General features: G+C 42.6%; 1 protein-coding gene and 1 long non-coding RNA gene across 2 annotated transcripts in view; one reads left to right on the top strand and one right to left on the bottom strand.

The window, feature by feature from the left end:
* LOC143902614 (uncharacterized) overlaps positions 1-20,457 on the bottom strand; it is a 106,597-nt gene that overhangs the window by 81,940 nt on the left and 4,200 nt on the right. The window contains exon 2 of the mRNA XM_077415681.1: positions 15,602-15,727. Within this exon, the coding sequence (XP_077271807.1) occupies positions 15,602-15,726 (125 nt within the window). The 5' untranslated portion in view covers position 15,727. The remainder of the gene's footprint in view (positions 1-15,601; positions 15,728-20,457) is intronic.
* LOC143902562 (uncharacterized) lies at positions 1,916-13,116 on the top strand. The gene is made up of 3 exons (XR_013258405.1): positions 1,916-2,035; positions 10,691-10,809; positions 11,547-13,116. It is a non-coding gene; the product is annotated as an uncharacterized LOC143902562 (long non-coding RNA).

Genomic DNA, 20,457 nt, shown 5'->3' with positions numbered 1-20,457 from the left:
ATGACGTTCTCATTTTAAGCGAAGCAACCTCTGGGAAAGTTGTAAAATGGTAATAAGTCGTGATAGATGGAACAAGCGATCCGTTATCCCGTCGCCTGATAAAATACAGAGTATTCACCATATTATTTCAGACAAGCGCGATGTCTAAAACCTGATCTGAAGTTGATAGCGTGAAGCTCGATAACGCTTGAGCTGGATTATGGGATGTAAATCGCTATTATCAAGCCGCGATCGCCATCGGTACGCGTCGCGTCGCGTGTGCGAATCGTTATTACGCACTCGTGTGCATATCACGGCTATTCGCTAATAGCGGAACACAGACTCAAGCACGAGGAAGAAACACACGGTGACACGATATACGATCCGTTTATTGAGTAAATTTGACAATTGACATCTCGTGGACGTCACATATACATTCCTCTTTAAGCTCAAAGATTTAATTTTTTTATTAATAGCAAATTGCATAATCTCTATTTGCAGCAAATAATAAACAGAGCAATGCGCTACAAACGCAATCATAAATTATGCTAATATATAGGTATCAAAAATCAAATCGCAGCAAAAAATAATGGAGTAAACTAGCAGTATTATTTTTAATAACTATTAAAAATTGTTACTAATTTTGTAAAATTAAAATGACAAAGAAAGTAAAATTTTATAATATATTTAATTAAAATAAAATTGTTTGTTTTAAGGTATATAAAGTGTGGAAAAGTGGAGGTGTGCGAGATTGAAAGTTTGCCTACAGCCGCAAATTACGCCGTTCCCCGATCGTATGAGTATGTACAAAACGGAATGAAAGGAAGCACACAGAGAGCTTTTCTATACTTCGACTCCAAACAGGCACTTGTATTTTTTGTCGTCCCCTGTCTGTGGGCGACTGTTGAACACATCTTCCCGGGTAGTATCGAGAGGACTGGGAGGGAGGTACCGGTGAAGGGAAACGACAAAAGGAGGAAGAGAAGAAAGAGAAAGAGTGGCCAGTGGTCGGACGCACGAGGCGCGTTTATGACGGGTCTGGACTCTGAGTTACGATCTCAATACTGCAATAAGTGCTCTTAGCGGGGCCATGTTTTTTTTCTCTCTCTCCCTTTCTCTCTCTCTTTTTCTCCCTTTCCCCGTCGTCGAGACGCGATTTCCCCCCGCGGCTCTTATCGTGAGGCTTTACGCTGGTGCTTCCCGCGGGCTTCACGAGAAATATTATTTAATTAACGGGAAGCGACCGCCGGCATGGTCGAAGGAGACCTGGATCTTCCTTTGGTCGTAAATAAAAACGGTACATTCGCGTGGTGGCTCTCTCTCCCCCCGTCTCCCCGGTAACCTTTGCGGCCCTTGCGCCTTTCCCTCTCGCACACCTCCTTCGCTCTTTCTCGCCCTCGAGCGAAGCCTTTCTCCCGACGCCGGCGACAAGAGAGAAAGAGACCTTTTCCCGCCGCAACGATATTTTCGGTAATCGCCGCGGCGTTTCTGAAGAGAAGCCGAGGGTAGAAGAGGCCTTTAAGCGCGACATTACTTTCGCTAGAAACCCACCTTTTGGTCGATTAGCTCTGCGGTGAATTTAAGTCGCGCTCGAATCGGCCGCACCGAATTCGCCTACGGACGTCGTCGCTCCCCACAAGCCCGAAGAATTTCTTCCTTTAATTGTCCTCCAACCCCCGACTACCGGCGTAGGCGAAATATATACTACACCTACTGCGGACTACGAAGTAAGAAACCGGGACTCGAACGACTCCGGAAAGTAATCTGCCTAATTACCCAGCAAGAGATTCATTCCGCTCGGAGGATCGACGGGAGGGTAGCCCCTTTTAGTCGTAAAACGACGACGAACTGGTTCCATCTCTCTTTCCGTCTCTTTCTCTTTCTCCCTCTTCGACGGACGGCGCGGCGGCGAGAAGAGATGATTTTCTGGAATCGCGCGAGATTCGTACGCTCGGCGGCAGCCGACAAGTGAAATTCCACTCGCGATAGTGACGGTCACGAAGACTGGATTAAGGCGCGCCGCGAGCAAACTTATTTAACGCCTGACTGCTGAACGGTGAGCCACGAAAATGAATTAGTTCGTTCTGTTTGTCATTATTACGATTGTCCTCGATCTTTAGCACACTTAATCGTATTTCTACATATGATACGAATATATATGTATATAAAACCTAATACATCATCCGCAAAATAATTCTGAAATTATTCTGAAAAAACATGAACACTTTCCTTCGTTTCATTTTTTTTTTATAAAACTCGATAAATTTCTAAAGCGATTGAAGATAGATTTGATACGCTTTTTTCGATCTCTCTTTAAAAAACTAAAGTCTAGGAATTGGAAATTAGACCCGTATTTATAAAAAAAATCAGTTCTGCATAAAAATCTCGTATATATATATATAGGTACTGAAAAATATATATATATTAGATAAAATGCACACAGAATAAAGTTTTGAATTTTAAGACATAGATGGTTTATAATAATCATATTTTTATAAATCTCAACTGAAAACTGTGTTCAGTTTGCGAGAAGCGAACAATTATTTCCATGATATCGTAACTACTACATAATATACATTTAGTGGAAGACTCGCGAAACTCGATGCGAGGTACATTCGAAGTTAATTGTAAGTGTTACTAAGGAAATCCATTATACTTTGTGTTTAAATATCGCGACAGTACTTAATAATTCCGTCGGTATATTTGCAGTCGTCAGTCGCGCGAGTTAATTAATCGCACAGGCTAACAGGTGAGCTAATTGTTCGTAGGAGGAAATCGCGTTTCGATGGGTAATACGGCGACACGCAGAGCGGCACGCGCCGTTACCTGCCGACTCGAGTCTCACCGGGCGAATGACAGCACGCGGCGGCCTTGTGTACGCAACCTTGTAACGCTCGACGTACGCTGAACAAACATCAAGGCCGCACGCCACAGGCAGCCGTTACGAAATATTTAAATGTATTACGAAAGAATATTCCGTTCCTTATTTTTTAAATTGATTTCGACAAGCGAGCTGTTACTACACATATATCTTGCGTCTTGTTTTGTGGGCTCAAGATCGCCTAAAATAACGATTAATCTCGTTCGATTAAAAGGTACGCTTTGAAATGGAAATAATGTTTTAATTCTAGATACGAAATAATTGGCTTCAATTGTTATGCATAAATCAGTATAAATGTACATTATTAATGACAAATTTTAATTGATGTGCGAATTATTTCTTTTTTAATGATAACTTAAATGGTTTATGTATATCACTTAATTATTCCATTTAAAAAGAATTTAGTATAAGAATAAATGTATTACTTAGAGAAATAAAATAAATTTCAAAATAAAATTAATTGATAACGCTAATATATTCTCACGTATCTACATATCGCACATCATACGTCCGTGATCATATATTGGAAAAGGAGCAAAAGAAAGTATAAAGTAATTTAAAATAAACTATCCTACCTTATGAAATCAATATAAAATACGAAGATATTACCGTCTAATAGTATCTTTCATAGTAAAAAATAAAAGATTCTTCAACAGAAGCCTTTTATGTGTACAATAAAAACATATTCTAGTTGCAGCATAAAAGGTATATTTAAACATTAATTTGATATCTGGTCAGTCTGATTATCTCGTCCATTTCTCATTTATCAAAATGCGATAGCGCGGCACACGTTGCACGATGTGTTTCATTTCGTCACGATTAGGTTTTTCGGATTGCTTCTGGTTGAGTTACGCGCGAGTTACGCGGTTGTCCGCGTCGTTTCGGTCGGCGCGGAACGAATAAGCGCGAAAAATATGGGGCCGTCTCTCGTTGCGGACGCCACAATGGGATACGAGGACACGTATGTAGTACAGGATATAGGACGCACACGGAACATCACCTTGCCCTGACCACGAACCGGACTTTCCGCTTCCCTTCGTCCCTCCCTCCCGGTCTCACTCCTTTCCTCTTTCTCTTTCTTTTTTTCCTCCGCTTTCTCTTCGTCACGCTCCACTCGCTCTTCCCGCTACGCTGCCGCGCTGCTGCTGGGGTATAACGCCAACGACGAAGAGAAAATATTCATAATGCTGGATTAAGCGTGGGAGTACCCTCGGGTAGTCCTGCGCGACCGACCGGGGGGTGGAGAGCCAAATTAATCAAGAGCCCGCCCCATTTAATTCCCACCCTCGCCCTCTCCTTTCCCGCTCGTTTCGTCGATCGTAATCGCACGGCCAAGAACCGACTCTTTTGCTCCGTTTCTCCTTATTACCTTCCTCGCGCCTCTTTCCCGTCTGCCCTACGCCCTCGATGCACCTTTCTATCCCTTCTTTCATCTTCCTCCTGCGCTTCTCTACGGGCACTTCTCTCCCAAAAGTTCTCTTTCTTTTGATTACTCTCGCTGCGCTCGCGCGATCGCCCCGCTGCCCGTTCTCTTTCCCCTCCTTCTCTTCTATAATAATCATCATCCCGGTATCGCGTATCGAACAGCTGCGATATAAGCACGTAACGCTACCCACGATATGGCAAAAGGGCTCCTCGTACGAGAGAAGGCCCATTAAATCCCCTCGCGCCCATTATACCCGAGGTCACTTTCGATCCTAGGCGTCCAGGGAATAAATTTTTCCAAGTGCTCATTACCCGCCCGGCGTCATAACGAATGACGCGCGTAAAGCGCACCGCGGCTTGATATACGCGCCGCGCGATAGAAACGCACGGTGCATATATGTCACTGTATCTGTCGCATTATTCTTTCGAATCGTTCCACACGCTCGTACGACGTTAACGATAAAAACGGAGAAGAAATTGGCCAATTTTCTAGAAAGAATTCGCAGGAATTATTTAAAATTTTATATACGCATTCTAAAAGAAGCGAGATTATATATTATGTAAATGTGTGATAATGCTCTTGTAACATACGTAATATTTCGTGAGATTATAATACTTTTAATGAAAATAGAAAAAATACAGTGTACGTATATTCAATGTACCTTGTGTGCATTTTAATTCCCAATCTTGTATAATATATTCTGTAAAAATTATAGAGTTCAATTTTCTCAGTGGGACCGTAAAACTCACGAGAGAACTTCTCATATGTCGCGTATTTGATATAACGTAGCAATAATACATGTATATCATGTTAGATAATTGAAACATAACTCATTTGAACAAATTCGTAGATAACAACCAGATTTCAAACCCGATTCTCGCAGCTGGAGGCCCGAGTTCTTTATGCCACTTTCTTACGAACGTCATAGCTTTCGTAACTTAAAGGAGCAATTTATGAATTAGCTACTTGCGCGAGTAGAGAAATGAAGAAGTATATATATCGAGTAATTTAATATCCAATTAATAATCGATCAGAAGGCGGCGGCTATAACTTGTACGGTGAAATGTTGATTAACCGCGAACATACGCGGTACCACGAGCGCTTTCGCTTTCGCTATCGCATCTCTTTATCAAACGATGTACCGTCGCGCGTTATCGAAATCGGGGCGGACTTCATCGGAGCGCATTCCCGAGCTACCCATCGCATTATCGTAATAAACTAGCTTGACATTCGGCTCGACCTTTATATGCCCAGGTGTTTTTTTTTTTGCGTTCGTCATAAATTATAATATTAACTCGTTAATCAATTATTATCTCAATAATCACATCATCCAGTTATTTTCGTAAAAAGTGTAAAAGTTTCAGTTAACAGAAAGTTACATTTATTAATTATTTTATTCCGTAATTATCCGTACTTTATATTTAATAGAGACAGAAGAAAAAATAATACCACCGTCTGGAAAAATATTTTATTCACATGAATGTTAAATAATGTTAAACGAAGCGTGAAAATTTTCCAGTTTGTAAGCGATTGGTGACCGGTTGATTATAAAACTAGACGTGTTATATATCATTATAAAACTAGATGTGGTATATCATTATAAAAATGCGTAATGTCTGTATATGTTGGAACCTTAAGAAAGGAAAAGAGGAAGATTCGCATACGCTTCCAAGTTACAGAAATGTCACACGGTGCGTGTGCGTTGAGTGCGATAAAAAGATTTTCAATAAATACCTATTATATAAATAGAATTATCTCACGCGCGTAATCTCGTAGAAAAACTGCGCGTGAAAACCTTGTCACAAAATTTAATCTTTAATCCACACATTTTCTTAATCTCCTTTCGCGGGACACCGCGGGAGATTCCGGTGTTTCGCAATTAACAACGTATATAAATTGCATTCCGATGTTCACCGTGTACATAGTGGTTTTCGCGACTGGCAACTGGGTGAAAAAAAGGAGAAACATCCAACACGGGCGGTACGGGGATTAAGCATTCCCGTGTCCAGAATGTGTGGAGCTCGCTCGTTCGCGCTCCGCAAAAATGTCGCGATCGCGCTCGCAAAGTGCTCCGGCGAGTGATTAACTCCCGCCCGACAACTCCGCGAGAGCGCAAGACCGCAGCGAGCCGCATGTACAGTTGATTAGGTATGCCGCGGTCGGTGCGCGGCGTCAGTGCGTTAATAATCCCGCAGCGTCCGGCAAAAATGATCGCGTGCTCGACATAAATGCCACCGCTGAATAGAGGAGAGAGCGAGAGGAAGCGCGGCGTATCGAAAATTCGCCGGACCGACCGGCGCTGCTTATCGCTCGCGCGCGTAGGTGTACGTACATCGATCGCCGATCGGTACGTCTGTACGTGCCCACATTAAAACGATGAGTCTGCGGGGACACGGCGTACGGAACACGTGCGTGCGCATCGCCGGTGCAATCGGCGGAGTTAAAGCCGAACCAGACGCATTACTCAATGCACGGGCGAAGGTTAGACCCCTCTCAAAGGCCGCATACGGACACATGCATGCGGATACGATTTTTATCGAGAGTAATCTCTCTCTCTTTTTTTTTTTTTTTTTTTTTTTTCCAGCGACGGCAGAGCGATCGGGTCCTGGGATTCGCCGAGGATATTGAAAACTGCGCTGCGTCGAACCACATTCCGGTTTTTCCACAAAAATCTTGGATACAAAAACCCTTTTTATGCCAATAAAATAAAACATTCCAATTAAAATATCTTTAAAATGGCTTAATCTTTTCAAATCTTGCGAGATAAATATCTACCAGCTGGATTGAATATTGCTACGATATATCAACGGAATTTTTTTCATTCTTTAGAATGCCTAATTATACAAAATGTAACTCAAAAGAATTACATATAATACATAAAATGTGAAAAGAAGAAATATTCTTTTTTTAATTTTTCCACCTTAAATTCTTAATTTTTTAAATAACAAGCTGTATTTCTAAAGACGAAACGCGTCAACTCTTTATTTTCACAAGTTTACAAGTAATTAAATATAAATAAGAGATATATTCTTTATAAATATATATTTCTACGAAAGGATGTTAGATAACCGTGTAAATCTAGATATAGTCATAGAAAAGTCTCGCACCCTTGGGTCACTCGCAAGTCCTAACGAGAACTGTCCGCCTCGCTCGTTATACGTTCATCTCGGCGAACGATAGTAAGACTATTGGAGAGTTGCCGGCGGCGGCAATGATATTGGCGATGACAAAGTATTCGTTCTACGTTGTATGCGATACAACGTCGGTCGAAGTCCTCGCCGAGATCCCGCGATCGATCTCAACCGGTGAAACGCGAAGTCCAATCAAGCGTGCCACTGCGCGTCGCGACGAACCGGTGTTACATGTTCCTCGAAACCCTCTTTTTTTTCTTACACGCGCGACACGCTCAGATCCTTCGAAGCATTAACGTGTAACGTTCCGTCCGCCGCGCTCTTTCGTGTTGCTCTCCTCGAAAGGTTTTACGGTGGGAACGGATATAAATCAACTCCGGATTGTGTGTATGCGGAGCCCGTGCCGGATCAAAGTGGGATGTAAACGCGGACGAAATTTACGACGCGGCCGCTCGAAGAAACTCTCTCTGCTGACTCTGTTCGCTATTCAAGAAATCGTCCCGGTCGCGGTGACGGCGAGAGAGAGAGAGAGAGATGTTTCCGACCTCGAATGATTAATCACTTTTTTCAACGACCGCGATGTAGATCTTAGATGAAAAATCGCTCTAGGTGTCGATAATTTCGATTTCTCTCCGCTTGTCATCGACCGTTCGGGTTTTGATGCTCGATAGCCGTCGTTTCCTCTCATACGCGCGGATATATAGGGCTCGTCACGAATGTCTCGTTATTTTAACGAGTGTCGTAGCACGCGAGCTGCGTTTTGCCGCGAGGATCGCGTGCACGTTGCGGAGTTAAGCGCAGTCCGCGCTGCAGTGCTAAGTGCAGCGAAGACACAACTATACTTTAGGGCCGTTTAAATTGAATGGAATGCTTTCATTCATCCGGAATATATAGAATGCCACAAATGGAATATCGCAACACCGATATTCAGTCAATTTACGAATAATGAACGCGTTTTGCAGGATCAACGTGGCATGTAATAATGAAGAAACCTTTTGTGAAGATTTATGACAAAATTATAATAATTAATATATGTAAGACATACGTTATAAAAGTATAAGTTATTTCACAATTATCATTCACAAAGAATGATTAATACGTTTAATCTGCAAGATGAGCGAGTAAATAAAAGTAAAATTTCAATTTTGTTTTGAAAACTGTTTAAAATACAAATTTGTGAGTTTTATTACGTCTGATCCAATTTTAGGACTTGAGTAAGAAAGATAATTTTGTGGTTTAAATATAATCGGTTAAAATTAAGGGTTAATATTTTCATTCAATGTTTCGACTACGCGCTATCTCACTCATTTCTCTGTACCATCCTTTATTGACGCGTAGTCTGATATAATCGGAGATAAAATATCAATGCCCAGAGGAGACTTGCCATCATCGAAAACGTATCTATCGAACGTGGATGCGACGGTCCCGGCATCGAAAACTTGGAAACGCGCGCATGTGAACCGTCGCGTCGGTCGGTCCGCAATATGCAGTAAAGCACAAATGCAACAATGCGATCTCCCTTCCGCCCCCTTTCACGATGCGCGGGGAGAGAAAGGTCCCTTTAGCTGGGGGCCGGATATATATGGGATGTCTCGTTAATCAAGAGAGCCGCGTTATCGGCCACGAGGTGCACAGGGGAGAAAATGGGAGAGGAGCGAGGGTGACCGGTGTTTAACGGTTGACAAACGACCGGCGTGGTACGCGGCCGCCTAAACAACGTTCAATGTCGTGCGTGAAACTACCGCCCCGCCTGCCTGGCTCGCGCGTGCGGAAGAAAAACGCGGGAGCGGCGCGGTGCCGTTCCGACAAAAACCGTAAATCTGCCTATTAAATTGCGATTAACGATTCGCAGAAGGCGAAACGGACGCGCGCGGAACGCCACGAGCGCGACCAGAATGTGAGTAAAACGCGCGCGCGTCCGTCGCGCGCTTGTCTTTTTATACCTTTTCGCGAGTCGTGCTTGCAACTGCGCAACGCGCAACTTGCGCAAATTAAAATTTATTAACTCGCCGCCGGAAGTCACAACAAAGCGGCCGCGTCTTCTTCGCGTCTGTCTCTTTGAAGCCCGTGGTTAGACGCGCACAAAAAATGTGCGTTTCGTCGTAAAAGGGCGCGTATAAGAAACGCGTTAATCGTGATTTAGATAAGCATGTCAGAAAGCCTGTATACGTAAGGTATTTAACACAAAGTCGCTTTCTTAGATAATAAGAAAAAAGCCTTGAATTATCGATTTGCAGACCTAAAGATTAATTTACCGGCTTTGTATACTTTGATTATCAGTTTGTAAATTGCTGATTCCTAATATTACAGTTTTTATATTTTTAATTTACAAATTCGCGGTCCCTAGACTTTAAATCATTGACTCCATCAGTTTCTACATTTTTAACTCTAAATTGAAATTTTCAACTTGCGTGCTAAGTTGAAATATATCAATCTGTCATATGTCTGTCATAATAAATAAGCTTATTGATACTTCGCATCGAACGTTCTTGGAATTCCTAGAATACCTGACATAGATAATTTTGAAGTATTCGTAGCATCGAGTCGTCCGCGTCGGTCGATCACGTATACACACATGCACGTGAACATTGCCAGACCCCCCATTCGCTTGATTAGGACATACTTTATTAACTTCGCCGGCACGTACAGAGAGCTGTCCAGACAGCGAAGGGCGCATTGTATCGTCAAAGTGACGCTGAGGGAAAGCATCCGGAAAGCGGGTATATACCGTTAACATAGCGCGTCTACGCGTCCCCCGCCCTCTTTATGGTTTCTTCGCGCCGATTCCTTCCACGTTATGACCGAAATTCTTCCTTTCCTCGTCGGCAGCCGGGGAATGCCAGCTGTGCGGACCTGAGAAACTCTAACGACGACATTACAGTAACGGAAAACGCCGGAATGCGTCGGTATGTGATAATGGAATGCGACACCTTCGCAGCGATATCACGACGCTGAAATCTGATCGTTGACTCCTTCGCATCAAAGGCTTAATGCAAAAGGATTGTTTCTCAAAATTAATTACTGCAATTACTACAGACGAGTCCAACTAGACGCGTCATTTCTCAATTCTTTTCCTGTACGATGACCTTATACGTTAAAACGTAATAGCGTTAAGATACAAGAATCTGAGATTCAATCAACACCTCGTTAAAGAGTCATAAATATAAATCAATCGGACTTCTAAGCTGCTGTATTTCTACTGTATTTCTATACTGTAGCTGTACTCAAATTCAAATGTAAAAGCGTGATTAATTATTATCGTGCGGATTCTAGATGGAAACTGAGCTACAGCGGCGGCTGTTGCCGAACGCGTCGGCCGAATGAAGAAAAGAATGGAAGAAGGCGAGGGTCCGAAGGAAGAAGAATGTCGCTCTCTGTTGCGGCTCTTGCATGTGAGTTGGACAAAAACTTGAAGACCTTTGGGTCCTCTCTTGGCGCGCTCCTCGAGCGTAGCAGCGCGCGGCTTGTCTTCCCTCGCTCGCGTTGCAGCGTATACCTGCCGATGGAAGAATACAGCTCCAATACGCGAGATCGGGTTTTCACTTGCCGATCGCGCCGATTCGGTCGTGAATGCACGTGGCCATTGCTGCATTGGCAAGAAAGCCCATGTAGGAGCGAATATCTCCTCGCGCTTCGGGTTCCCCGTTATTCGCACCCGCGTGCTGCTTAACTGCGAGAGATCCCCGGTTGCGATATTTCGGCGGCATTCGCCAAGCATCGAAGTTTCGTTTCAATCGAATCATCCAATTATCGACATTTAACGAAGAATAAAACAAAATTTCGAATCATCGACAAGATGGACCATTTTTACGCGTAAAGTTTTATCACTTTTCAACAAACATTTTATTTCTCTTAGATATTCTATTATATTATATTATTTCCAACCTTTGCAAAGAGAGAGAAATACGTAAATAAAGTTTCTTAACATACACGATACACGTAAGTGTTGAGATATCGTCGATTTTTAAATTAAAACTGATTTCTTCAACTTTTAGCTGAGAAACGTATACTTAATGTTGGAAATAAAAAATTATGAAAAATAATGGCATCGCGTTAAATCTCCTCTAAACAAAAAATTGACCGTGAGTAATACCGACTGACGTTAAAATTACGTGTTCGCGTATTACAGGCGAAGAATGAAGAATGAAGATGACCAGACCTGCCAAGAGCGAAGGGTTTAGATGAACTCACACTCATCGCGTTCGCACGAGCTTTCCCACTTTTAAAAGTTCGTTATCCCAACGACTGAAGGCGTGCGCATAAATGGCCATCGCGTTAGTCGAATATCTCTTTTCGTTAATGAGTCGGCCGGAGTTCGTTTATGCGGCCGGTAAAGTGATTTAAAGGATCTCGATGATGAATGCTCCGCGCATGCGGCAGAGAAAGAAAGAAAGAAAGACGACAGCTGCGCGCGCGCGCGCGTGTGTGAAAGCATAAAAAAGCACGTGTGAAGTTTTCCGGTAAATTCCACGGGATCATTTAGCCTATAGGCGCCTGTGTTATTACCGTCGAGCCCGGTCCTTCCTACTAATTAAAAATGAAATGGTATAATACGCATAAACCGAATACCGTCGACCAGTGGGAGCCAACCGTGGTGACCAAGAAGAGAATATCTCTTCGGCTCGGAAACGCACTTATCCCGAGATGATTTTTATGGCGACGGATCCAGCCGCCTTTTCTCGTTCTTCATGGTCCCACCTTTCGCCGCGCCGCGCCAGGCCTCTTGCTAGTCTCCCGCGCGAGCCCCTCTCGTATATCGTGTCCTGCCATTTACGGTACACCGCGACCGCTTCGGAAGCCGCTAATTAGGTCTACTCGCGTTCATCTGACGGACATTTTAACCGTGGCAGCAATACGATCGTATTCAGAGGTAAAACCGACCCCGCAGTTCCAATGCAGTTCCCTTAAAATCGCGATTAGCAAAGCGCTCTCGCCTTTTAATATTTACATGGCGCGTCTCGGTAACGCCTATGCCCAACTCTCATTTTGTGCGAGTCGGCGACGTCATTCACCCGACAGGTGTTCTCCGTGCTGTAAGCCCACGCGCACCTGGAGCCTCGATATCCTCTGAGATCAGAGACTATATATTTCTTACGAAAAATATGGGCGTCGCCACGAAGTCGTTTGTTAAATAAAATAAAGTATGATACTTCTTGTTCTCCCGTATAAAAATTGTTTCTGCACATAAATATATATATAAACGTATCCATAACTTTTTATCTTGAAATACATAAATCACTCCTATCGAACGCCGATATGCGGCGAGGATAGAACTCGAGGTCATAAAACTTTAACGACGCATCCATAAAAACGCAGAGAGTTAAAAATACTTGGTAATATCTTTTTACAATAAAATTTAGAATATATCAGCGTGTAAAGCGAACTCGCGAAATGAACTCGTATAGTTAAGACAGGTTAGTCAGGCGGCCCTCCGAAACTTCCGCGTGCCGTAATTTCACTTTCCTGCGTCATCGCGAAACGAGACATTGACAATGATGAGATGCCACGGCGATCGTGAAAAGGCAGAGCTCCAACTCGTCGATGCCCATCGTCTCGGAGGACGTTAAAGACCCGCGGCGCGGAGAGATGACGGAACCTCAACATTTTAGCGGCTATTTCCTCGTGACGAATCGAATCAAAAATAACGGGTGTTCCTCGTCAAGTTTCATCGAGCTGTTGCAGCTCCTCGCAGACACGCTCGGCAGATTATAAGATATTCTTTTTTGCACGGCTCCGCACTTAGATGTCACGGCAGTAAACACGGAACGCGTGACAATCGAGGAAAAGACGGCTACAGTATGACCGATGATTACCGGATCCATCGAGTGGCCGTTCTCAGAGCTGTAGAAAGCCTAATGACATTAACGAGTCGAAGCATCCGCAGCCGCATATTGCGCGCGAAGACGAAATGGCGTAATAGTGAAAGATAAAATTATCTACGGTGTACCTCCTGTTAATTTGATACTTAATTAGAAAGGTACATACTTAATATTGGAAAAGTAGCAGTGTTCATAACAAGTACGTGACTTTTGACTCTATGTAACGAGAATTATACGCTTGTTAATATAAAATTGTCGACGCCTCTCGTATAATTAATATGCCAGTAAATAAATATCGCGTGCTAAATGCATGATGCACACAAACCACGCTTCTGTCGGCACCGTATTTGCGTTACTTTCATTATATGATCAATGAAAATAAAAGGCTGACCGTTAGGCTGTTCGAGGTTTCACGTCAGTTCCGATTGAACGCCCACGATCATTCTCTCAGACAGGGCAAAGAGATGATGCCATACATCAGCCAACTACTCTCGTGTTTAATAGCGAAAGGGTAAACTCTCTCTCTCTCTCTCTCTCTCTCTCTCTCTCTCTCTCTCTCTCTCTCTCTCTCTCTCTCTCTCTCTCTCTCTCTCGCCCGCGCATATTAAAGACCACGCGAAGGAAGTCGGGGATATGAAATCTGTCGGTGCTGCTCCGAGGCGATAATGGATCCCGGATGGTACTACTACTAGACGAGATACGTTTCGCGCAAACCACGGAACGTACAACCCTGCAAACGAACGAACGAACGTACGAACGAACGCGAGCGGCCGGTCGACCGAGCCGGGCGCGCTGGTTCAAGGGAGGTTCGGTATGTTAATTACAGACCAACATACGTATCCCTCTCCCCCACGTCCCAACCCCCTGGCCGTAAGTTACCTCGGTTGCCAGCCGATTCGTCTTGGAACGGCCCCCATCGCCGGTCTCGTTGCACGCAGGGCTCGCGTGAGACCGACGAGTCGACCCTACGACCCGAGAACGCCGAGAAACGCTCGTTTTGCCCTCTTTCGAGCTCGCTGCGAGAGCAACGCGGAGAGGAGAGGAGAGGAGCCCCGGCCCGGGTCTTCTTCTAACCGCCTCCTTTGCGCCTCTTTCGATTTCTTGCGTCGAAGGCTAACCTGATCGAGCGATCGGCGGAGGGTCCGCGACGTCAGCCGCGCGTATCAGAAACAAACCACCGAGATCGAGCAGTCTCGAGAGCGCGTCGCGAGATCTTATGGTTCACGGTCGCTTAGATCGGACGTTTCGCGTGTCGAGGCTCCTTCACGGACGGAGACTATCGCGATCTGATATAGGGGCTCGGCTAGTAACTTCTATCAATTAGGAAAACCCAATGATTCGCTACTGAAGCGAAAAGCGCTGAAGCGTGAAAATTCTCATCTTGTTCGGGATCGCGAAGAAAGACGTTGGACCGAGTGTTTCGTATGCTAAAGGCTTCGCGAACTAATGCGAGGCAGCGACGGCGACTATCTGATACAATATAATCATACGCTTCTATCAGGCCTATAAACCCAATGAACGGAATCGCCATCGCTAGCCCCACCTTGATGTGGAAAGCTTTCCTCGCTTGGTTTCTTTCGCGATCGCAGAAGAAGATAGCTGCTGATCTGTCTTTCACGCGAAGCAGAATAACTACAATGAACGATATAAACGACCAGCTAGAGATTCTTGACTAAATGAAAGCTATCGCTTATATTGGTTTATATATAATAAAAAATTTCTCAAGATCTGCGGCCGCTCAACTTCCAATTGAACCAGAGCCATTACGATCATTATAGTTTAGTTTTTTTTTCCCAAAATTATAAACATAAAAAGAGTGGAATAAACCACTTCATGTCATTTAAAGTCTCTCATCAATTCAGTTTTTGTGACTCAAGAACTCTAAGGAAATACGAACCCGAGATACGCGATAAATACGTTTCGATCTACCTATATCTATCAATTTCTCGTTCAAGATTCCTTTTCCCGATACTCTCTCGGAATGATACGTGTTTCTCTGTCGGCTTTATTCGAGATCGTATAGACGGAGGAATGCACACACGTACATTCGGACCCGATCCACCGCGCTGGAACAGGACGGGTGCCACCCATCGCAATCATTTCTTCGGTTTTGCGCGGAGGAATGTTTTTTCAACGTCTTATCGAACCGCCCATCGCGCGCGCGGTGCTGACCTCAAGATCTTACTCGGGTCAGTCGGTCCGGAGTCGAAATCTTTTTGCAACGTGACCTCGACTCTCCCCCCTTCCTTTCGACGCGGAGCGGAAAAATCGACGGTTTGCACCTGCGGAGCGCATGGAGCATTCTGCGCACGGTAAGAACGAAGACGCTATACGTGTGCGGTCATAGTGCGTGATGGGTACTCACCGCCAAAAATGTGGCACGTATCCGGCGGGGCACAGGTCTCGGCACTGACTGCAGGGCGCACCTTGGAGAACGACATTGCCGGACGAGTAATTACTGGGCGGCGCGTTTTGTCCCGGGGACAGCATCCTGAAAACAAACGCGAATTTACGGTGAGCGTGTCATTTTGGCACGGTCCCCCTTAATGCCCAACCATTTCGCTACGCTGAGAGTGTGTGTGTTTCTCAACCTGTTGTGTCCTATATTTCCATAAAAAATAAAATATAGCAGTTATACTTCGAATAAGAAATTGATTTTTTGCAATAAATTCAATTATTAACGCGGTAATTTTAGTAGAAAAATTTTTAAAGTTGAAGAAATATATTTACCTCTTCATATTTATGCATGTTATGCAAAATAAAATAATGAATATATATAAGAATGTAGAATTTAAATTAAACGAGAAATCTCAAGTACTAATTCTTAATAAAAGGAATACATTTTTTATCTTATTAATGTCAAGTACCGCCAATTTATTATGTCAAATTTATTAAATTTATCCCATAAAACAAGCGTAATGAAAAAAATTTTCATTTAAAGCTGAAACAAGATTTTATGTCAGAGACAAACCATTTTTATTCAAAACAGGCTCAGAATAAAGGGAGACAAAGGTGTAATTAAATCTCACATCATCTTTCGTAACTTACAATAACTGTAGATTATACGGTTTAATTGTAAATTATATGCTCTAAGATATATAATCGAGAGCGCGCGACTTTGTTATTGTCACGAGAAATCAGTTCGATCGTCGCGCGATACAGGAATCTCGCTTAATTATCACGTCAAGGGTCGTCACGATCAGGGAAATTAGCTGAATGGACGGACACGAAGAGCGCGTTCCGTCACGCCCGAACGGGTTGTGAAATTTGTCTTCTCGCAATGTCGATCGAAGAATCGTACCCGTTTAGGACGGTGAAATTGAACGAGCCTCGTGCGACGGCCCCACGGACGCACTCGACTCGCCGTGAGCGCGAGCGGAAACTCACATCCGCGGCAGTATTACCGCGTACTCGCGTAATTATCGTCATTTTGTTGACGAACGAGGCTTCCACGGTTTCATTTAGATCCGCTTAGATCCGTAACGGGACATTACACGCTGTTAAAGCAGCATTTCTTTTCCTTAACTCGACCCTTCTCACTCATTATGTACGCCTTTTTACACCTCGTGATTGTACTTGCATGTACTATATACAGATATATATATATATATATATATATATATATATATATATATTTAAGTATACATATATACATATAAAAGCATTTAATTGAGAGATACATAATACATATGTACGTATATATTGCGCGTAATTATCGTGACATTTATAAATCGGTCAAATATAAGTGCTCATTAGCAAATCGTTCGTCAAGCTATATATTATATTAATTAAGACATTCAGATGTTTCCGGTATTTGCTAGGAATTTAATGATCCTACAATTATTTTTAGAATTTCATAGATCGCATAAACTATTCGTCGTATATGACTGCATTTCATCCGAGTGCGTAAATAAGCGAATTTATTACTCTACGTATTCGATGCATTCCTCTAACAAGCGCGAGAACTCGCCATGTGCGTCGTAAATCCCCCTCCCTCCTCTCCTTCTACGATATAAATGAAACCGAAAGTTAACCTGCAATAATCGCCTGCGCATTTCTCAAATGCGATCACGTTGGCGTTCATTAACCCGGCCGATCGAGGACGAAAAGGTTCATCATTATAAAACGTCAAGGGCTCGAAAAACGGGTTTGCAGCGCATACGCTGTTTAAAGTGCATTAGATGGGCATCAAATTAAGTCAAAGCCCGCGCGTCCGCGCGCGGTAATAAAGACTTCTCGTTTGCGCTAATGTAGCCAGGAAGTTACAAAAATTTCTCAGGCTCGAGTGTCGATGCGGGATAAACTTACGATCTACGCCACACCCTCTCCGGACACGCGGAATTGATGTAAACCTCCGCCACCTCCTCCGGTTTACAGGGACATCAATCGTGCCAGGCGTGCTCCGCCGTGCGTATTATGCGACAAGTATGCCCGCGAAAATAATTAATTAACGGCGCTATCTAATACGGGGAAACGGGTGGTTATACGCCCCGCTCGCTCGAATTAATAACCGAAGCCCGTAATTAGCGGGTGAGCGACAGCGTTCCGCTGCCGCCGCGCCGCGGCCTTCGATCGTCGGCGATTAACTGACATCGGGTGTAATTACATCTCTCTGGAAGATTTTATTGCGACGAAAATCGTTGTTATGACCTCAGGCGCTTGCTCGCTAACGGCCTTGCTGCTCGTTTGCCCACTCTCTTTTATCGCGTAATGCTATTAATATCATAAATAACACAGTATTACGATTAATTCTAATCGAGAAAGTAATTTACCGGTAAAAAATATGTAATGAGAGGATTGGGTCGCTTTGCAAGATATTGCTTTGACGTGTAGAAATTGAAAAAGCTAATAAGAAAAAATTGAAAAAAAACTAGTTAGAAGAACTTTCGAAAAATATGAATTTTCGTAAGAAATAATTACCGCTTGTGTAAAGTACTTGATTACATCGCTATCAGTATTAAATGACTAACCCTTATCCATCTTCGCAGAAAAATGTCGCGTTACTTTTACATGATATGCAAATATACACGCGAGCATCGCAAAAACATGTTGATAGCCAGCAAATGTGCTAAACTGTCCCAGAGGAGGAGACGTTGGTGCCGTCTCACGTTACACGATGTTCTCCATAAAAGCGGACATCTCTAACCAATAATCTCGCGTATAACCACTTATATATATATTACAATTATAGGATTGCTCGATCATGGGTCGAGCCATTACTGCTGACGTTTACGCGACTTTAAGTAACGATTTGTGCAGAGAAACTGAATACGCGCGGCAACCGAATAACTTGTTACGGTTGAGTTATGATTAGCCGTGTGCATGCACGAATAAATGTACTGTAACGTAAGCAATGAACTTTTTTTTAAACCAAATTATCCTGTATACCTAGAGCAAGTCGAAACGTCTTCATTCAATCTATGACAGTGCCTTAATTGGCACAAAGATCTCGTTAGTCGAACTAAACTCCAGTTAGAATCCAATTCGAGGAGCAATAGCATATTATTATACGTAAGTTGTTATATATATTAGTCTAAAATAGAAAGAGGACATAAAATAAAACTTGGAGCAAATGAAATTTTTAATATGACGCATAGAATATGTATAATATAGCTGCTTCTTCTAGCTTTTTACAACGTGGTTCAAATTAAATGAAAAATGGACAGTTTATTTCCTGTAAAATTTTATAATCAATTTTTTTTCAAATATTGAAAAGGAAATTATTTGCTGCAATTTTCAAAATTAACAATTTCGATATTTGTTTTTAGATATTTTAGTATATCAATTCTGTTAAATCGTCATCCTTTCAGCGACTTTTACATCATAATAATAATTACATGTTCATTTTATGTCAATTATGGGACGTTCTCTATATTACGCCTTTTAATATCTCTTCCACTTTGTCATACTATCCTCTTAGATTCGACTGAACTGAACTAAACGCCTACGCGTCTACTTATCTACTCTAGACAAGTTGTAGGACAACTTTGAACTTTGAGAGGCACTATCACGTCACGATTCTTTCCGAGAATATTATACAATGACATTATGAATATAAATGCTACCGTCTAAATTACATTACTCGATATTTTGACGTGACATTGATATTACGTATAATAAAATAAACTTCAACCAGCCTTGCTAAGTCATTCGGTTCGAGAGATTCAAGTGTCTGTTAGACATAGTCACTGGCTCGAAAGTCAGTTACTAATACTAGTATGGAATTATAATACCTTTAAGTAAAAATAATATAGAAATATCAATCACACAAATAACAAGATAAGATAATGGAAAAAGCAATCTATATGTAACCTATTTTATCTACTGGCTTCTAGCGAATTAGATAAAAATTAAGTCTTTAGAAAGCGTCTAGTATCATTAATTTTGAATTATAGTGACTTTTACGAACTCCATGCACCTGTATTAGCAAGGGACGTGTTAGTAACGAATTAAACTTACAATGAGGGACATCGACGTATCTGTACAAGATCGCAACAGGTAATACAAGATTCAGCGCGGTGAGTGTCGCGCCGAGATTCACAGATCTCGAAGGACATCGAAAAAGGGGGAAAAAAACGTAACCGCGCCGGATTATGGCACATGCTCGCTCTCTCGGACCTTTGCCTTCGTGCGCACACAAACACGAGCATACATTCGCACACATATACAGACATATTTCTTCGGTCATCGTTCGAGTATGTACCAAGTCAACTTTTCATTCGGATATGCAAACGTAAGAAGCTTACGCTTGACATAATTGACGCCGCGACATACGACGCGCGTTCTTTAAAAATTTACCCACCCCTGTGATGACAGAGTGGCACAATGATTATTATAAGCGGTTTCTCGGTATAGCCAATGGAATTTTATCACTTGATTGCAAGAATTAACGAGAAAGATGCACCTGATGCACTGTTAAGCTGACAAACAAGTAAAGTTCTGGAATTCATTTAGTTTGGACCGAAGATTTGGGATTGGCTATAATGCGCACCGTCTCATTTTCGATAATGAGTAATTCGATAATATTCAGATTAATTCCATTTACTGTTTAATACTTCAGTAATTAGCTCTTAGTATATATCGATCTAACTATTTATTTAAAAAGATATTTTTCATATATATATAAGCAGAAACAGAAATTTTATTAAATTCAACTCAATTTGATCTGTGTGAAAAATAATTTTCATACAACACAAATAAATGATAACTATATCCTTCTTA

The sequence above is a fragment of the Temnothorax americanus genome, unplaced genomic scaffold (genome assembly GCF_048541705.1).
Source record: "Temnothorax americanus isolate GAGA-0224 unplaced genomic scaffold, ASM4854170v1 Scaffold4, whole genome shotgun sequence".
NCBI classification, from domain to species: domain Eukaryota; kingdom Metazoa; phylum Arthropoda; class Insecta; order Hymenoptera; family Formicidae; genus Temnothorax; species Temnothorax americanus.
This window is presented reverse-complemented; position numbering and strand designations above follow the sequence as displayed.